At 38.3% G+C, this 19179-nt stretch overlaps 4 protein-coding genes and 1 pseudogene across 9 annotated transcripts in view; 1 reads left to right on the top strand and 4 right to left on the bottom strand.

Moving 5' to 3' along the window:
- The window catches only part of LOC111341921 (tetratricopeptide repeat protein 37), a 36195-nt gene extending 28860 nt beyond the window's left edge, over positions 1–7335 (bottom strand). For all 5 annotated transcript variants that reach the window (XM_088757330.1, XM_088757331.1, XM_088757335.1 and 2 more), the window contains exons 1-14: positions 7213–7335; positions 6577–6720; positions 5725–5816; positions 5395–5467; positions 4554–4646; positions 4300–4329; positions 3702–3809; positions 3009–3150; positions 1996–2130; positions 1150–1251; positions 874–934; positions 628–700; positions 357–452; positions 181–237 (exon numbers count right to left, since the gene is read on the bottom strand). In XM_088757330.1, coding sequence (XP_088613456.1) covers positions 181–237; positions 357–452; positions 628–700; positions 874–934; positions 1150–1251; positions 1996–2130; positions 3009–3150; positions 3702–3809; positions 4300–4329; positions 4554–4646; positions 5395–5467; positions 5725–5816; positions 6577–6720; positions 7213–7302 — 1296 coding nt within the window. In that variant the 5' untranslated portion in view covers positions 7303–7335. The remainder of the gene's footprint in view (positions 1–180; positions 238–356; positions 453–627; positions 701–873; positions 935–1149; positions 1252–1995; positions 2131–3008; positions 3151–3701; positions 3810–4299; positions 4330–4553; positions 4647–5394; positions 5468–5724; positions 5817–6576; positions 6721–7212) is intronic.
- A 2797-nt stretch (positions 7336–10132) lies between these two features.
- LOC148732266 (uncharacterized) lies at positions 10133–11774 on the bottom strand. The gene is made up of 2 exons (XM_088757826.1): positions 11079–11774; positions 10133–10588 (listed from the first exon to the last, which is right to left on the bottom strand). The coding sequence occupies exons 1-2, from the start codon at positions 11772–11774 to the stop codon at positions 10133–10135; spliced, it is 1152 nt and encodes a 383-aa protein (XP_088613952.1).
- A 1316-nt stretch (positions 11775–13090) lies between these two features.
- LOC148732265 (uncharacterized) lies at positions 13091–14521 on the top strand (annotated as a pseudogene). Its single transcript, XR_016000128.1, has 2 exons — positions 13091–13732; positions 14180–14521. The product of XR_016000128.1 is annotated as an uncharacterized LOC148732265 (transcript).
- LOC148732264 (G2/M phase-specific E3 ubiquitin-protein ligase-like) lies at positions 14421–16988 on the bottom strand. The gene is made up of 4 exons (XM_088757346.1): positions 16471–16988; positions 16159–16342; positions 15863–16069; positions 14421–15723 (listed from the first exon to the last, which is right to left on the bottom strand). Exons 1-4 carry the CDS (start codon positions 16849–16851, stop codon positions 15494–15496), a joined length of 1002 nt encoding a protein of 333 aa, XP_088613472.1. The 5' UTR covers positions 16852–16988; the 3' UTR covers positions 14421–15493.
- On the bottom strand, positions 16918–18506 carry LOC148732263 (uncharacterized). The gene is made up of 4 exons (XM_088757351.1): positions 18370–18506; positions 17799–17892; positions 17240–17475; positions 16918–17063 (listed from the first exon to the last, which is right to left on the bottom strand). The coding sequence occupies exons 2-4, from the start codon at positions 17873–17875 to the stop codon at positions 16918–16920; spliced, it is 459 nt and encodes a 152-aa protein (XP_088613477.1). The 5' UTR covers positions 17876–17892; positions 18370–18506.
- Between the last annotated feature and the right edge of the window lie 673 nt (positions 18507–19179).

Here is a 19179-nt window from a genome sequence, read left to right as displayed (position 1 = left end):
TGCAAAAAATTGGGGAAAAAAAAACAGTCATCACACACAAAAAGGCTGAGTGGAATGAAACCCTGGCAATAGAAGGGATCACTGAAAAAGGCGTAGGGTAAATAAGCAGAACTAGAACAGTATATTTAAGGACAAGCTGGCAAGAGGGAAAGACAAAGTCACTGTTCTAACTTCCTTTACCTGCAAGGCGAGGGCTGATGAACAGCTTTTGTCAATGGTTAAAGCTTTCGCACAGATCTGAAACAAAGAGTAATTACTAAGTGAGGGACTCACCATGCAAAATCATACTGATGAGTTCTTATATCAACACAGTTTATATGAACCTACACTGTATACGACTGAAACAGTATATTCACCTGTGTTGCCTGCTGAATATCACCAAGAGTGAAATATGTTTGTCCAAGTCCTGTGAGCAGTTGGGCCTCCTCTCCACACCCAGCATCTGTTAGTAACTAAAATGGGGAAATGCCAAAACTCATTTTACATTTTAAAATTTGAGTTCCAAAACGACATAAAAAAATATGCAACCAAAAGGTAGAATTTGACATACACCTTGCCAGGTACTCTACTTCAGAGGAAGGACACTAAGTTTATAATATTACTGTAACATCATACGTGTGGATGTACCTTCACATATACTTCTCTGGCCTTTGCTGCCTTAGTTGGTCCTTGTTTCCAAAGAGCTTCTGCCATGACCAACCTGACACAAAATTGCAGGGTTGAAATATCAATTTTAAATTGGCAAGTTGATTAAATAGCAAATATATCATTTAAGAATATATCCTATGGCTGGCTCATCCTCAAAGAAATTATGTTGCAGGCCTGCATTTAATAAAAAGATAAAAGTAAAAACACATACAAGTGTTTTTGTACCTTAAAATCTTCTCAAGCTCCTTTCTTGAATCTGGTATGGAAGACTTTATACATCCAAGACCTTTCCACAACACAACAAACGAGAAATCACTATTAATAACTTAAATTAATTTAAAACTCGTCAGATCTAAAATGTTATAACCTATTAAAACTTTCCTACTAAGTCTTTTAGCACATTAGATACAGCATTGTGAGCTAAAATAAATGAATACACCTGGCAAAATACCCTTATGTACATGTTGTTTGACTTTGAATTTTAGAAGCCAGAACACAAACCTTTCTTTGCACTCTTCTCAGCTTGTTGATAATCATGGAGGCTAATCTGTGACTGACAAAGTATCAGCCACCCATAAGGACAGTCAGTCAATGACTGCAAACCTAAAATAAAGCAATATATTTTTCATGACATTTTATAATAAATAAATAAATTAATAATAAATACATCAATTGAGGCTCTCCCTCAGGGCCTTTTCAACCCCATGCAATGTAGACAAACTAAGTGCTTAAAAATCCCCACTGGCAGGAGGCAGACCAGTGGGCTATTTACAGAGCGCAGCCAAGGAGTTGAACGAGGGGCAACCGAGAACAAATCCAGTGAGTGGCAGGGTGGAGGACTTGAACCCAGGACACCAGATTACTAGTCCAGCACCCTGACCACTTGGCCTGATGCTGCCTCCTCTATGCCTTATCCACTTCTATTCTGTTCAAGAAATGGATTAAACTCTCCACTTCACATACAGCCTGTATGTGTTCCTAATTAAATAATAAACATTTCTATGAATGAATGAGAGTGCTATGAAAATTATGTTATATAATCACGTAATCATATTTATTAATAAGCTAAATACAACTTTTACAATTGATGAATTTGACCTACAGTGTATTAATTTTAAGTTCTGTTTGAATCTATAAATCATGAATGTCACTCTTTTCTTTCACTGTTTCTTCTTCTTCTGTTATTTCTTATTACCAGACTACTGCTGCTGTGATTGTCTATTCTTTTGGTTTCCATCCTTTATACTTAAAGGCAATTGTCTACATGTACATGACAAAAATAACATACATCAGACTCTCTATAAGATGTACACATAACTGCTTCCTATAGTTGCAATCTTCATTCACCTTTTTGCAGTAATTCCCGTGCCATTACAACCTTTTTTTTCTGAAAAAGAACACTTCCCAATCCAACCATGCCAATCCCTGATCCAGGGTAAATGTGACGCAGTCTTTGGATTGTAACAGTTATTTCTTGTGTTGCTGTAAGTTATGCAAAAGAATGGTTATTACAGACTCATGCCTAATACAAAATCATTTATAATGCAGTTGAACACCTGTTTTCTTCTTTGACTCCTCAAAAATTAGGTCAAAATTATGTGCATGTTGACACTGGATATTCAATTTGAAAGTAGTAATTAAAGCAAAATATATGTTTGCTTGTTTAAATCGTTAAAGATTAGCTGAATGAATGTCTTAATGACTAATGAAGAATCTGTTGCAACTTGCAAAATCTCCAGATTCATTTTCATCTTTAACCAAAGGTCCTAAAATAAACCATTTATTTCACAGGATCACAAGGCTATTAAATTTATTATTTAATTTGTTTCATATACAATGCTTAAAATCAATTTCTATATGAGACCAAACACTAGTTTTCTCTCATGAGCACTACTTTACTCATAGAACATTGATGAGACTTATGTTATTCACCAGCTAGCGACTTTTCATTTACACTGAGAACTAACAGCAGCTGCTCCCAACTATTAACCCTGGAAATTAAAAGAACTCTCTAGAATTTCAGGGCAGGTTATTTAAACAAAATTTTGGCAATACCGTGTTCTATGCAATCTCGTCAAGAGGGCCGAAAGCTAATGGTAGAAGGAAATTTATTTAATCAGATCAACCCTCTCACAGAGAATCTCCGAGACCCACTGCCTACATAAAACTGCGGTTTGAGTTAGACCTCATGTAAATAACCAGCCCTAAATCTACTTCAGGATCCAAATTGATAAACAAAAATAAGACTAATTCAAGTAGGATCTCAAAATTGCAAAGATAACAGCTACATAATACTTTTGAGATGTACCACTTCATATAATCTTGTCAGTTGGTAATTTCAGCTGTTATGTGACACTTACGTGAAGTTGTCAGAGACTGAAGATGGGCCTTTGTAAGAATTTCCAACGCAACCACTGAGGCAGGAAATACCTTAATCATGGATTGAGCTTCCTTGAAAATCTTTTTTCTCTGTTCATTGAACAATTCATTTTCTTCACTGACCTGTTTAACCAGAGGAGAACAGAATTTGATCCATGCTGTAAACCAAGAGGGATTGTTTCAATGATTTCAAGTAAGTTTAATTATTTTGTATTTCTTTTTGTTTTACGCTTGATGAGGTATCAGAACTACAATGTACACAAACATACGATAGGCAATCTCCCAAAACCAGAGCTCAAATTAAATGAAATAAGACAATCATAATTAGTAATCAGCAATCACTTCTTTCTACCATGCTGTGGTACCCTGTGTTTCTAGAAGTATTCCATGATTCTTCACTTTTCTCACAAGGCTATACAAAAAGTATCAAGATCATCCCAAGTAAAGTTAATCAATTTTAGGTCTAGTTTCTATAATTATTAAATCACTTATCATTGTGACATTCCTCAGTTTTCTGTGACTTCATTTCCCCTGACGTTATACCCACAGAAAATGCTTGCCCAGGAATATTTAAATTGTCTTTCAGAAGCATTTCAAAGGCTAAATCTTACTTGTTGATGAAGGTGAATCATATTTGGACAAATGCATAGTTATTTAATTTGTGAACAATTTACCTGATTATTAATCAGAAGTCTGAGGTAGTTTTCAAAGTGTATTTCAAGATCTCTACTTGCTTCTTGAGGCTGGTCATTATGTAGAACATTCTCATAAGCTCCCTGCAACTGATAGTGACCAATGCATGTATGGTATCAGTGGCAGATCTAGGGGAGGGGCCTGGGGGGCCTGTCAGCCCCCCCTTATTTTGGGTCAAAAAAAAAAATCGCAGGAGGAGGAAAAGTCAGCAGGTATACACACACAAATAAACCAGGCTCCCCTTCTTCCTTAGCTCAAGGTCTGGATTTGCTACTGGGTAATACTGTATAGTTTGGAAAAACATGGATAATATTTGCACATCTTCAAAATCCTACAACAAACAAATCATTCCAGTTTTCAAGTAGAATGCACCAGACCTTGGTTTGTAATGTAAAAAGCTGCTCAGGACCAGTTACAAACATGAAATTAGCTTCAGATTCAAGGATGTAAGATTCTTTCCTGCTAAGATGTTTCAGAAAAAACTTTAAATCAAACTCTGACAGTCCAAGATTATAGTATGTGCAAAGGATTCTGGGAGATCTGATTGCTTACTGTAAGAAATGACATAATGCTGCCCACCTTTTTAGAACCATCCTCATCTAATTTTCTCTGGAAAAGATATTTCACACAAAAAAAAAGTTATTCAATACATTATAGTCAGTAGCTATCTCCAGGTAGGGCAATTGAAACTGACTGATCATGAAACCAAACTCAAAGAAGTCCCAATGGCCATTGAGGACCAAGTGAAATATCAAAACTAGTCAGGGTAACTGAGAAATTTAATGTATTACTAATAGTAGAATCCAGCTATTTGGAAAATGGGTGACTCAAACCTTTTCAAGGATCCTTATGATTCTCATCCAAATGCCCAATTGTCCTGCAGGATCATTAGTTACCATGGTAATCTTCTCCCACATGTCTGCAGCCTAAGTGATTACAACTTATTCTTGAGAATTTATCAACAAATTGAGAGGCCCAGTGGCCTCATAATTAGTGCACTTGACTCAAGATCGAATGGTCCTGTTTCATGCTCTTGACAGGGACATCATGTTGTGTTCTTGGGCAAGACACTTTACTTTCACAGTGCCTCTCTTCATCCAGGTGTTTAAATGGGTACCTGCAAATTTAATGCTGGGGGGTAACCCTGTGATGGACTAGCATCCCATCCAGGGGGGGAGTAGAAATACTCCTAGTCACTTCATGCTTTAGAAAGCAGAGTTAAATGCTGGCCTGATGGGCCACTTAGCTCATAGACAGACTTTTTTTACCTTACTTACAACTTTCACTAAACAGACAAGTATCTGGACTAGATTAAAAAGGCTACACTAGAATAAATATATCTTATTAACCAAGTGCGAGGGCCGTACTGAGAGAATATCGGCCCGAGGTCTTGACAGTACGGACCGAGCACAGCAAGGTCTGTACAAAAAAGACCAGGGCCGATATTCTTCCAGTATGGTCCCGAGCAAGTTTGGTTAATAAGAGATTTATTATACGACTGAAGTTCAAAGAGGCACAAGTGCGGTATCATTCGGGACCATTCGGGACAGTGCCTGGTCCAATACTTAGAGAATATTGGACCGGCAATAGAGCATTTTGATTGGTTGATTTTAGTTATTGGCCCTCTGACTGCCCGAGTCGTGTAATAAAGTTAATTATTCACTAGGGTGATACCTTGAGAGCTTCATCATGATTCTCGTAAACTTCAGCCAGTTTCCTTGCAATTTCCAACCATTTTGTAGTTTCACTGTCAACAAAGAATTAAGTGTCAAAAGATTTGTTGAGTTCATTAAGTAAATGTGAGAGTGTTTGATTACAATGCACTTACATTATTCAGTTTCATGATCAACACGAATAATATGCCAATCACCCATTTCAAATCAAACCAATTTCCATGATTACTACTTTCAAGTTGGTCTGCATTTAAGAAGCTCATTACACATATCATATTGGCTGTCTTAGTTTTAGAGTAAGAGCTTCATGTATTCACATGACTTCTGTCACCTCTCATACATCTGCAACAATTTCTCATAAACACCAGGAAGTTCAGCTTTATACTGTAGATTCTCCTCTTTCTCATAGAGCGCAGCAAGACCCTGACATGAAAAAATATAAAAACATACATCACAAATAAAAAACTACTCATAACCGTTAACTTTACCTATGACTATACGACCTCTAAGAGTTACTGCCATCTACATGATATGTCTCCGCGCACCTGAAGCACATGTTCACTTGACCCTTTCACCCTTGGAGTGACCAGCATCTAATTTCTCCTTACAGTGATATGGCAGAATCCTTCATTATGGTCATGAGAATGAAGGAAACGATCACCAACCTAAGAATTCTTGATTGTTAAATGAATTCTCTTTGTCAGTACCAAAGGAAATGTATAGAGAACAGTATGGAGAATATGCATACTGATGTTACGGCATAAAGGGTTTAGTTAATCCAGTATGTAAAGTCAATATCTTATTAGAAAAGAACATTGTAAGGCTGTGGTAGATGGTTGCAGACATCTGCTGCACACTGATCCCTATAAAATCACAGCAAGTTTCACATCAGTGGAAAGTGTACAATTGTGTATCACCAGGCAAAATGGCTGTGTATCAGTTTTGTATAAATGTAATTTGATATTTTGGAAAGATTTCCATATAACCCCATACATTAATTATGCATTCCCATTTCATAAAGACTAAATATAAAGATTTCTTTGCCACACTCTATGCATAATTAATGTATGGGGTTACATGGAAATCTTGCCAATACTTCCTTCAAAAACACTAACAATCCCAATAGTGTGAATTGTGCTATTAACATAAACCAAGATCTCTTGACAAGAATATGATTCTTTACCTGCCAAGCAAGGGGCTGTGTGTTATCAAATTCAATTGCCTTTTGGTAAGCTGTGTGGGCCTGATCAGCCTGACCCAGTTCTGATGCACATTTTCCATAGAATACCAAGGCATTGTAGTTGGCTTTGTCAGCCTTCAACACGACCTGTAGAAAGTCAGTTTGAGGTAAAACTCTAGGAGCAATTGCAGTAAACCTTGCAGCTCACTCATTTGCATAATTGTGTCGGCAGCCTTCAAAGACCGAGGCATGAAACAATAAAAGCTACGATCGAAGATCGGTTTGATATCCTATAAAGGCTATTTTTACTCTTTCTCACAAAGGGCAGCAAGACCCTGACACGACATCTTCGATCGCAGCTTTTTACGTATGTAGCAATTTAGCCATAATCTACTTGATACAGTAGCGCTTCTCTCGATATGCTAAAACGGATCGGAGAAGACTGCTTCACAAGTTAGACCTGAAAGTGTAATTAATTTCAAATTGGAGGACAAGTGGCTCTTAATCAGAAATTTTTTCTCCCACTCAGTAAGAAAGTAAACATCCTGATTTATATCGATCCGTGTTACCGGAAAATTTTACAATAAGCAGAAAATTGTAATATTTATTGAACATATAGTAAATTATTGTACACGGTACCTTGCAGTGCTTGAGAGCCTCTTTATAGTCTCTGTTCTTGATACACTCTCGAGCATTTTTCAGTGCATTCTTTATCTCTTTCGCCGCCATAATGAAAATAATCGCGGGCGCGGTTGAATGCAGAGACAGGTGTGTGGAATAGCACAACGCAAAACATCTCTATGCCAAGATCAAAACCACTGTGTTAGTGGCCTCATAAACAGTTCGAACATTTGTATGTTTGAATTGGGAATGTAGAAAAGTATCAAATTAATGTTCTAAACTCCGATTGACATCCTCGAAGACCATTCTCGTCTAAAAGCATTGCACACACTCGCTAAAGTGTACCTTTCTAAACCTCATACTGACAAGAAACAACATACTCAGAAAACGTAGGTTTATTTTGATGATAAGAAAAAAAGAATCAACTCAGTTTAGCGCGCAAACGTGGGACTTTTCGATAGCCTCTAACATTTTATCCTAATTAAAACATACAAACAGTTACACAGTTTGTATGGGTAACCTGTGGACTAACTCACCAACAGCGGTAAACCAAATGGCCCGAACAAGTCACCTTTCCCGAGACGCTTTGCGCCAAAATATCGCACGTGTTGCATAATCCAGAGATGAAAGAGGTTTCTTCAAGCAGATGTAGAGAGGATAGAATCATTGCAAAGGCGGGCGTCGAAAACTATAGTTAAGTTTAAATGTAGTAGTGCATCCACTGATCAACTTAAATTTCAAAGTTTAGAGGAGCGCCTAACACCCATATAAGTTCAGTGAAGTGTTTAAATAACAGAGAACAACAATTTTTAAAGAATTAGCACTTTAAATTCAATAAGGGAATCATGTCAAGAACAACAAGAAGAAGCCATTTTATATACTTACGTGCATTAGGAACTGAGACCGCCAAGAAAAACTTTTATTAAAATGGCTCAATAGTTTAAAATAATTTTTTAGAAAATAAGAATTTGTTTTATAATTCTAAATCTCCCCCATCCTAGCATTAGCACTGCACTGATGAGGCCCAGAAGGCCGAAACAGTACTGTCTGCAGTTAGATATAGCTCTTTGGCATACAAAGCTTTGCTTTCATGTCCAAATTGAGCACTCTATCTAGGATGAGTCATTGCCGTTGCAATTGCGCATGCTCGCTGGTTTACTCTAGTTTGAGCACTCTGGCATGGCTTAGACGATACCACAAAGGTTGGGTCGTTTGGGGTGACCGTCTCGGTTCTCCCCCATCCTAGCATTAGCACTGCACTGATGAGGCCCAGAAGGCCGAAACAGTACTGTCTGCAGTTAGTTATATATATATATATATATATATATATATATATATATACGAAGTCTCTGTATATATATATATATATATATATTTATGTATATCTCTATATAAGTCTCTGTATATATCGGAAATCGTTAAAGAAACTCTCAGGCCAACAAAGGTGCACCGCGCCAGGAGGATCAAAAAAAAATCGCAGTCCCAACCTCACAGCCAACACGAACGTAGAAAGTGTAAAAAATTGCGAGGATGGACAACTTCCGACGTAAAAATATAAAAAATTTTAATAAAAAACGTTTCGGTCAGAGACCTTCTTCAGTTATTTACAACTTTTGAAATAAAAAAAGAGCATTAAATAGGATCGAAGTGCTAATGATTACGTAATTACAGATAACGACTAATGAACTGGTGCTAATAAACAAAAAACCTAAATACAAAGAAAGCAATGGAAAAAATACAAGGAACAAACCCCCAAAACTAAAAGATAAGAATACTAAATATGTTAATATAAGTGGCGTAACCAATTGCGAAGAAGCAATGCGGCGAGCATTAAAAAAGGGAAGGCCCACTTCTTACTACAACTGTATACCGTAACAAAATACCAAAACAAGGGTTTTGGAGTCCGAAAGGGCAAATTAGCAACAAAATCCCTGGAGGGGCCCTTAAATGATACTAATCATAATAAGATCCCTTGGCAGGGCCTCTGAGTCCAATCCACACCTAAAGGGCCGACAAAATCCAAGAAAGGGGCCTTTGAACGATCAATTAGTAGCGCCTAATTTAAGATGGAAAATTAATTATAGCAAATTCTATTTTTTAAATGAAATTCCTTTCTTTTATTCAAACCATGGGGTGCCAAAGAGAACAACTGAGCACTCCAATAAGCCTCTTTTGTGATTAACAGCCTATCGATCTCTGCAGAGCCACTAGGGGCCTGTACCTGATCAATGCATTGGAACGAAAAATTGTCCAGGGTGTGGTATCGATACTTCACAAGTTGTTTTGTTTGTGAGCATAGTAGATTTGTAGTCGGTGGTAGTCGGACTTTAAAGTGAGATTTCGAAATCACAAATCTACTATCTACTATTATGCTCACAAACAAAACAACTTGTGAAGTAGCGATACACTTCAACAAAACCCCACACACCCTTGACGATTTTTCGTTCCAATGCATTGATCAGGTACAGTAAGACCCTCATCAAATTTACAAAACTAATGAAAACCTTATCTAAATTGTAAACAACTATTAAACCATGCACAATTCAATCCTAATTAAAGGCTAAATTAAAAAGGTGAGTCTTTAGTAAAATTTTAAATTTACTAAAATCAGTCTCGTTACGCACTTTATAAGGAAGACTGTTCCAAAGTTTAGGTGCTACACATATATAAGCACGATCACCTAACGTTTTCTTTGTTATTGCATTTGGTGCTTGCCGCATGAGACCCTTATTACTAGATCTTAAGTTGTATGGTCCATTCTGCTGCAACTTAAAAAGATCTTGTAAATAGATTGGACCATGTCCATTAATTGCTTTGAAAGTGATCATGATAAATTTGAACTGTATTCTAAACTGAACAGGTAACCAATGCAGTTCTCGTAGAACTGGTGTGATGTGACACATCTTTGGATATTAAAAATAATCCTTGCTGCCGAACTTTAAAGGCGTTGGAGCTTAGATAATTCTCTAGCTGGTAAACCATATAAAATACTATTACAGTAATCTATCCGTCCGATTACTAAAGCATGTATCAATGTTTGTGATGCCTTCTCATCTAAGTATTTCCTAATGCGTCGTACATTTGTCAGATGATAATAGGCAGCTTTGCAAGTATTGTTAACACTGATCTTCAGATCAAGATTACTGTCTATCCATGTGCCAAGGTTCTTTGCTGATTTCACTGGGAAAACCTTAGAGTCACCAACACACAGGGAGATCCCAGCAACCTTTGCCAACTGTTGTCTTGTTCCAATTAATAAAAATTCGGTTTTGTCGTCATTTGATTTGAGTTTATCATGAAGCATCCAGGTTCTTAAGTCGCGAATACAAAGTTCCATTGCATTAACAGCATCAAGAGCATTCACTGCAGAATCAGGTTTAAACGCTAGATATAACTGCGTGTCATCAGCATACGTGTGGACATGTGGCAAGTGATCGTTTTAATATTAAATAGTTTAATTACATTTAGTGTGAACAGTAATGCCCCAAGCACGACCCTTGAGGAACGCCATGTATTAATTGAAATTTGCCACAAACTTTACCATCAAGTGAAACGCGCTGGGATCGGTCAGATAGGTATGACCTAAACCAAAGCAGTGCAGTATCCCTTATCCCAAAACTGTTACTTAAGCGAGATAAAAGGACCGATTGCTCAACCGTATCAAAGGCGGCACTGAGGTCAAGAAGCACCAGCAATATCACGTGTTGGCGATCCATAGCCATAAGGATGTCGTTGTGTATTTTAAGCAATACAGTCTCGGTGCTGTGACCTCTTCTGTATGCTGACTGAAGCTTCGGGTAGAGATTATGAGTGGTCAGATGGATATGAACCTGATCAAATACCGCGCGCTCAGTAAGTTTTGAGACATATTGTAAATTACTGACCGGACAAAGATTGCCAAAGTCGTTTATCCCGGCTTTCTTTTGTCGTGGGTCAACCAATGCCTCTTTCCATAACTTCGGAAAGTGTCCTGCTAATAACGATGAATTAATCATTTGAGTGATAACCAGTAAGAGTTGCTCAATAGATGCTAAAACAAGCTTTGTTGGCATTGGATCGAGAGAACACGATTTCTTAGATGATTTTTGGATAAGTTTCAGCACATCACTCTGGGACAACGGCTGGAACTTGGAAAATAAATGTGTTTCACCCACAGAAGGATCATTCGGCCTTGACTCAGTGATTGAACTAGCCTTGGCATCTATCTGATCACTCATCTTAACTATCTTGTGCAAGAAAAATTTTCCAATTTCATTTACAAGTAGAGACTTGTCCTCGTAATGGGCAAATAGTGGTGTGTCATTATATCTCAAAAGTTTCGTAGATGCGCGACACAATCTACCTTGATCACTGCTGTTCTCATCAACAAACTCTATATAGTACTGGTGTTTAGCTTTGTTTAGAAGGTAAGTTACATGATTCCTATTTTTTTTGAAAGTCAGGAAATCTACGACTTGTTTAGTCTTTCTCCATTTCCGTGCAGCCTTTCTGCTTAGAAGTTTAGCCTGATGTATTTCATCACTATGCCATGCTACTTTAGGTCTTGATACTGACAACAGTCTTTGTCCTGAGTGGAGCATGCGAATCCAGGAGATGGGAAAGCATCTTGTTGTAGGTTTCAGCAAGATTTTCAAGATCGGTGGCACTAAGGATATCCACATTAGAGATGTAGGAAATATTTCTGCATAATGACGATTCAGCCAGCTCATTCACAAGTGTAGAAACATTAACCGATTTGACTTTTCTGTAGGTAATTCTTTTTTGCATTGAGTCGAGGCTTATAAGATAATAATTTGTAGAGAACGGAGCCGTGGTCAGAAAAGAAACGATCAACATGAGGTTTTTCCATTATGATGTTGTCAGCTATACGCGTGATAATAAGATCAAGAGTATGTCCGTGAATGTGGGTAGGGTCATTGACATGCTGTTGTTTTTTGATGATAAGAAAAAAATAATCAACTCAGTTTAGCGCGCAGACGTGGGACTTTTCGATAGCCTCTAACATTTTATCCTAATTAAAACATACAAACAATTACACAGTTTGTATGGGTAACCTGTGGGCTAACTCACCCACAGTGGTAAACCAAATGGGCCGAACTAGTCACCTTTCCCGAGACGCTTTGCGCCAAAATACCGCAGGTGTTGCATAATTCAGAGATGAAGGTGTTTTCTTCAAGCAGATGTAGAGAGGTTAGAATCATTGCAAAGGCGGGCGTCGAAAACTATAGTTAAGTTTAAATGTAGCAGTGCATCCACTCATCAAATTAAGTTTCAAAGTTTAGAGGAGCGCCTAACACCCATATTATAAGTTCAGTGAAGAAGTGTTTAAATAACAGAGTACCACAATTTTTAAAGAATTAGCACTTTAAATTCAATAAGGGAGTCATGTCAAGAACAACAAGAAGCCATTTTATATACTTACGTGCATTAGGAACTGAGACCGCCAAGAAAAACTTTTATTAAAATGGCTCAATAGTTTATAACAATTTTTTTACAAAATAAGAATTTGTTTTATAATTTTAAATCGACGTCATAACGAAGTCTCTGTACTTATATTTACTATATTTTAAGAATTCCGGTTTTTTTTATTAATTATAGGGCTCTTAATGATAACAATATATCATGTAATCTGAAGGGATTATCCAGTTTAAATAAAGGTCTTCATTCATTCATTCCTTCAGGTAGTAATTTTGAACGAGATTAACAAATTTAAATACAGGTAATACAATAGCTTTCTGTCGTCTTTCAACGCATAAAGAAAATGTGAGACCCCAAACAGTCCAGTTCATGAAGTAACTTGAGATCAGTGCTCACTTAATGCCCACGTACATTCACACAAACAGAATCATGGTAATAATGGTAACAAGGAGTGGCTTATTTAGGGACAGTAGTTGACATGTTGTGAGAACACTTGCAAGTCGCTCTGTGATTTGAATTACCCATATGCATTGTACAGTGGTCTTACTTTTTTAATAACTGGGATCATCTTCTTCATTAGGTGGAGAATAGTTATTCATGGGGGAATTGACGGCTACTCTCGCATGATAGTTTACCTGAAAGCTAGCAGTAACAATAGAGCTTCCACTGTTTTAAAGGGTTTCCTTGATGCTGTTAAGGAGTTTGGCCTTCCCTCAAGAGTCAGAAGCGATAAAGGTGGAGAAAATGTTGACATTGCTAAGTGCATGTTAGATCACCCACTTCGTGGTCCTGACAGAGGTAGTCACATAACAGGGAGGAGCGTGCACAACCAGAGGATAGAGCGCCTTTGGCGGGATGTTTACTTTGGCTGTACACATTTATTTTATTCATTGTTTTATGCAATGGAAGATGCTGGTATACTAGACCTTTCAAGTGAAGCTCATCTATATGCACTTCATTACATTTATTTGCCAAGGCTCAACAGACATCTGAGTGAATTTGGTAATGCCCATGCAAGAGCTCCAATCAGCACAGAGCATAACAAATCCCTGAACAATTGTGGATTTCTGGTCTGAATGTCTGGAACTCAAATCAAGTGGTAGCTGTGGAACAGTCAATGGTGTGTGTATTATAGTTAAGGGGTGCAGTTTTATATCATTATTGGTCTTATATTTTCACTATCACCTGCCCAATTTCCTCCCCCCCCCCCTTCCTTCCAAAATATAGCTGTTGAACAAAGTAATAATGAGATCATTCTTCTTTTTCTGCCTTATATGTCTCCTTGTGTTTGAACACAGTTCATGGCCATAGGTTATGATACAGTCAGTTTTCCCATTTCTGGCCAGTGCCCAAATCCGGACAGTTGAATTTTAAGAACTTTTATTTCTGTAAAAAGGAACTAGCTTCGATATTCTATGTTTAATATTAATGGTAGCTCTTCTAGATTTAGGAATGGTCTCAAAAACAGAAAACTGATGCAGATGTACAAGAAATCAACATGAGCTGTTTAGCCAACAATCATGTACTGTAGCACTCTTGAAACATTGTCTTTCTGCTTTAAATTTAGCCCAGAGAGGACCTAGCCCTTTATGGAGTAGACTGGGATGGTCCTACCCCATCTTCATTGTGGCATGGACAGCATGATTCTGTTGAGCCTACTGAAGTGCCAGCTGTGCCAGCCAATGTTATTGATTCAGAGCGTCTTCAGGTCCTCAATCAAACTGTTGATCCTCTACAGGACTCCGATGAGCATGGTGTTGATTTATATGTGAATGCCCTTCACTGCATTCTTAATCAATAATAATAAATTGAAACCAAACAGTTCTTTTTAATGTTTCATTTGGACCTAGTGAAATTTCAACATATGGATAACAATTAACATGAGAAATAAAGTTGTGGTGTTACTTGATTACAGCATGATGAAGCTGGTGAACTATCAACTTAGGGTGCATTACTTTGGGGTGATCTGAAAAAGGATCATTCATCCAAGATAACGTAGATCACTTTGCATCAAAGGAACCGATGAATCCACTCTGGGAAAGGATTTCTTTGTTCCTTTGATGTACTGTGATCCAAGTGATCTTGGATGAATGATCTCTTTTTGGATAATCCCAAGGGGACGCACCCTTAGGGTCCTGATTACTAATTACAGCAGACAATATTATCTACCAGCAATTGCCTGTAGTTATCAATGCTATTACATACCAAGGCTAAAAAAACAAAGGGCACTTAAGTGCCAATGATTGAGGTATCAACTGTCTTCATTCATGACACAACTTAGGACTTGAAATGTAAAGATAACAGGCAAACAAACTTTAAATCTTATCTACTAAAGGAAGGAGGCCTTCGTGAAGTTGTCTACAACTTGGCTTTGAATGGCTCTAGCTTTGAAAAGAAAGTCTAGATCAAACAGAACCTTAAGTTAAAACAGAAACCCCATATTTCATTGCCATGGTAACTCTGATTAAAAAAAAATAGTTAAATGATCATATCGTGAATCTTTAAGTAGTAAGTTTGTGATCAAATTTTTGGAGCCATTTCCCTAAAAAAAAAAAAAAAAAAAAGCATCTTTAATGATAGACTGATACAATCATCCTTGGGGAACTTGGGCATATAGTCATAAACCGGGGATTGAGTGAAGAAGGAAAGACCCCTTAGGTAAGTTGTCTGTACTGACTGGTTCAGAGTCCATTGTCAAACAGTGCTCTCTGATTGACCTCATCAGGATCTAAATAAAATGAGGCCTATCACAGATGACTTGCCCATGACACATTTCCTTTATCTCCTTTGTTCAAGGTCTCGTGCCCTGAGATGCTGTCCTTGGGTTGGCAGACAACCCTAGCTCGCATTCTTAGTTTAGACCCGAAGTCATGTAGTCAACCTAACTGAAGCTAAAGCCTTTTGACCCAAACTTTAGTGCTATATCCATATTAGCCTTAAACTTTTCGTAAGATGCACGTTTGGTTGGTAGTATAATGGTTCTAAAGCAGGTCTCAGATAATGGGAGGTCATGTGCTCCACCATCTAACTTTGCTTTCAGGTCACCATCTGGTAAAGCCAGTACTGGAGCGCCAGACCAGAAAGACATCAAATCTGTCATCTGAACATTGCCTAGAAAAGAAGAAATTTGAAAAGTCAAATAATCTTTGTGGTGTAATAAATGCCATGATATACTCATCTTACAAAAATGTCCATCTGTAGGAAAGTAGACAGGTTAGCCCACTGCCCTTGTATGCCTTCTAGACCTTACCATGATCTCTGAGATCCATTTCATCTATGTATGCCAAGAAATACACTGCTGCTTTTTCATTTGGTTGGCTTTCTTCTTTCCCTTCAAATACAAGTGATTCTTTCACGTCTTTGGCAGTGATTTTCCTATTGCTCTCAACTGCAAATACTACTTCGATAGCAGCAGGGCATATCTTTAGGAATGTATGAAGAGATACTTCTTCCATACCTAGACCAAAGGTGAAGGACAAAGCAAAACATGTTTTGAAATAGCAAATAGCTTCAAAAAGAGTCAAAATGGATGCATGTGCAGAGTACCTGACTTTATGTCTTCAAGCTGAAGGCGACGCCTATCAATGACATTATAGAGCATAAGCCCTTCAGCAACAAGATGGGTGTTGTTGGGTAACAGGTCTGGATCAAGCCCAGTCTCAAACATATAAGGCTGTATGGCCTCTCTCAAGCTATGATTAGGCTGCTCTTTTGCCTCCAACGACTCCAGCTGTAGAACAAAATAAAAAGTGGGGCCTGATATTAATTTTGGCCACATTAGTACTAGACAACAAGCAATTTTGTGGCATCTCATTTAAATCATATTTTTCTTTTTGTTTTTTTTTGCTTTAAACTTACTTCTGTGACCAGGCTTCTCAGATCAGTGTCAGGGATATCTTCAAAGGTAAGGGGGTGTGGTTCTTTATTATCTGGTGCATGTGATAAGAAATGTTTGATGGCTGGAGAAAGCCCAGTTAGGCCAGGTCCACCATGTAACACAGAATGTCCAATAATTCGCCCCACTGCTTTGAAGGATCCTGTCAATCTTAATGCACTGTCATGAACTGGAATGCGATGGTCAGGTTCACATTCAAAGAATGTAATAGGTTTGCCTGCACTGCTGGATGGCAACCCTTCTTCAGCAACTTTGATTGCCTGTGTCAGAAATTCTCGGACTGGGCCCTCCCCAACAGCATCTTCTCCATCAAATCGCACTCTTGGAGTTGCACTCATGACCATTTTGGGGTTTTTGTACAACCCAAAAATCTCTCTCCTGAGATCTTTTTCTCCGTCTAGTCGACTCACTCAAAACAACTGAGATGGCTTCTTACTGTCACCGTGTTTATTCCTATAATGCATTAAGGCAGCTGCAGGTGAACTGGGAAGATCAGGACCATACACTGATTCTAACAAATCCTCATCACTGTCAATTGAGATCATTTCTGGGATCCCTGAAAAAAATAAAACAAAAAAAGAAGAGAGGTTTTGTTGTTGATATAGACCGCCATGGCGCCACTTGATTGAACACCAGCATTCCTGTGGGTGGTTTTATATGGTAGGCAGGAAGTTGGAGGTACATATAGGGTTAAAGTTAATGTTTAAAGTTGCTCATAATATAATTCCTCACCCAAAAGTCTCTGTGCTGCTTCATCAACACTCCCTCCTGAGGCATTGAGGGCCAGTTGTATTTCTGAAGAGCTGGCGCTTGGGCAAATTTCATGCAATAACACAGATGCCCTGCTACCAATGGATTTAATTGAGGGCAGGCCAGAGTGATCATCAGAAGACCCACATGCCCCACTACTACTGGATGTACTTGGGAGTTGGGCTAGTGTGACTGTATATGCTTCACCAGACATCTTACTAGTATTAAAAGTTAATAAAGTTAATTAAGCAGTTAAGGGCCCAGGCATATTAGGGCTTTTTGGAAGAGAGGGGAGAGAGGTCAAAAATCACATTTTGAATATATGGGCTTGTATATACTCCACAACAATGAGATTCTTAATATTTCAACACCTAAATATGGATGATGTTACATAGTTACACGACTCACAGAGAATAAACAAAAAACCCTAAATGCATTCACTGGCCAAGTTGGATAATATCGCACAGTTGAGTTCCATATGAATCTGTTTGGAATACTAAAGAAATTGGGAGATGAACATATTTTTATTATCAAAGCCTACCTTTGTTCTTGGTTACCACAGGATTCCAGATGCTCCTTTATATCGGTATATGTTTCCAAACCTTGCAATGTATACATTGCACTTGACAGGCCAGCTGAAGATAATATGAACAAAACAAAAATAACAATACAAACTGGACTTGGAGGTGGTATTTAGAAAATAATCCAGTGCCATCAAATCACCCTCTCCCCCGGTCCCCCCATATTCCTATGTACAAGCCAAGCACAAGCCGGGTTTTTAGTTATATGAAAATTATACCTCTTCCTTCCCCATAACATGTTCAACCCAAAGATATACCCTAGCCCCATCCACCACTGAAGAAGCTTGGGCATCCTTACTATTGTAAATTTTGCTTTCGTCATTTTGATTTTAAAAAAATATATATATGGGATATGATATTTATTTTTATGGCAAAAGGAAATGTTTCATAAAGAAGCCGCCCCTCGCCTGTTACATAGTCATCGATCGCCCCCGTATGTAAATCTGGAAAACACCGCTTTGTTATCGGCCCCCCAAAAAAGTCATTAATAATCAGGAGAAAAGTGAATTTTTTTTTGTGAATAAGACCTACCTCCTGGCCCTGCCCTCCTGTTTTTTCACTACTAAGTGATCTCTGTCAGGGTCGAATATATAACACAGCTTAGCCTACACCGGCGTCATCGCGTAAGAATTTGACATCGTAACCTCGGGGAGGCGGTGCGATAACCATCAACTTTTTTGGTGCTGGTCCACTTCTTAAAAACTCATATCCACCGGCGTCCTTAAGCTTTGGATAGGACTCCAACAGTTTATTATTAAATTGAACAGGATCATCATCCCTGTTGAAAACAACCCTCTTCCTTCCAAGCCCATTTTCTTGTAGGTCGAATTTCTTAGCCCGTGAAGGAATTTCGTTTGTGTCTTTGTCAGCGAGACACATAAATTCGTGTGTCCATGTCTCTCGAGGAGGAATCCATGAGGATCTACCACTTTCATTTCTTTGCCGTTTGGCAGGGGGAGGCCGCGAGGTGGACATTGGTGAGTTATATGGTGCAAACAGTGATCGAAAATTGGCTATAGAACGCATTCCCATTCCGCCTTCAGACGCCCCGCCTTGGTTTGTACTTGGTCTGCTTGCTCCGCTTGGTTCCACTATCGCAGTAGTTGCTTGTTGGTTGTTAGTAGGGTTAGGAGAGAGTAGCGACTCTGTTCTTCTTAGGAGTTCCACTACTTCACAATAACTTTCATCCGCCATTTTGATCTCTGTCTGTTTCTGGCGGGAAACTCAGTAACCAAGCCTAATATGGCCCAAGTGTGAGACTGGATACGAGATACGAGGGAAAGGGATTTGCAACACCGAATTTATAGATCACATTTGCATGCAGACAGAATTTGTTCGTCA

This window comes from Stylophora pistillata, chromosome 4 (genome assembly GCF_964205215.1).
Source record: "Stylophora pistillata chromosome 4, jaStyPist1.2, whole genome shotgun sequence".
NCBI classification, from domain to species: Eukaryota; Metazoa; Cnidaria; class Anthozoa; order Scleractinia; family Pocilloporidae; genus Stylophora; species Stylophora pistillata.
Note: the sequence above shows the minus strand (reverse complement) of the source record. Positions and strands in the feature narration are given on the sequence as shown.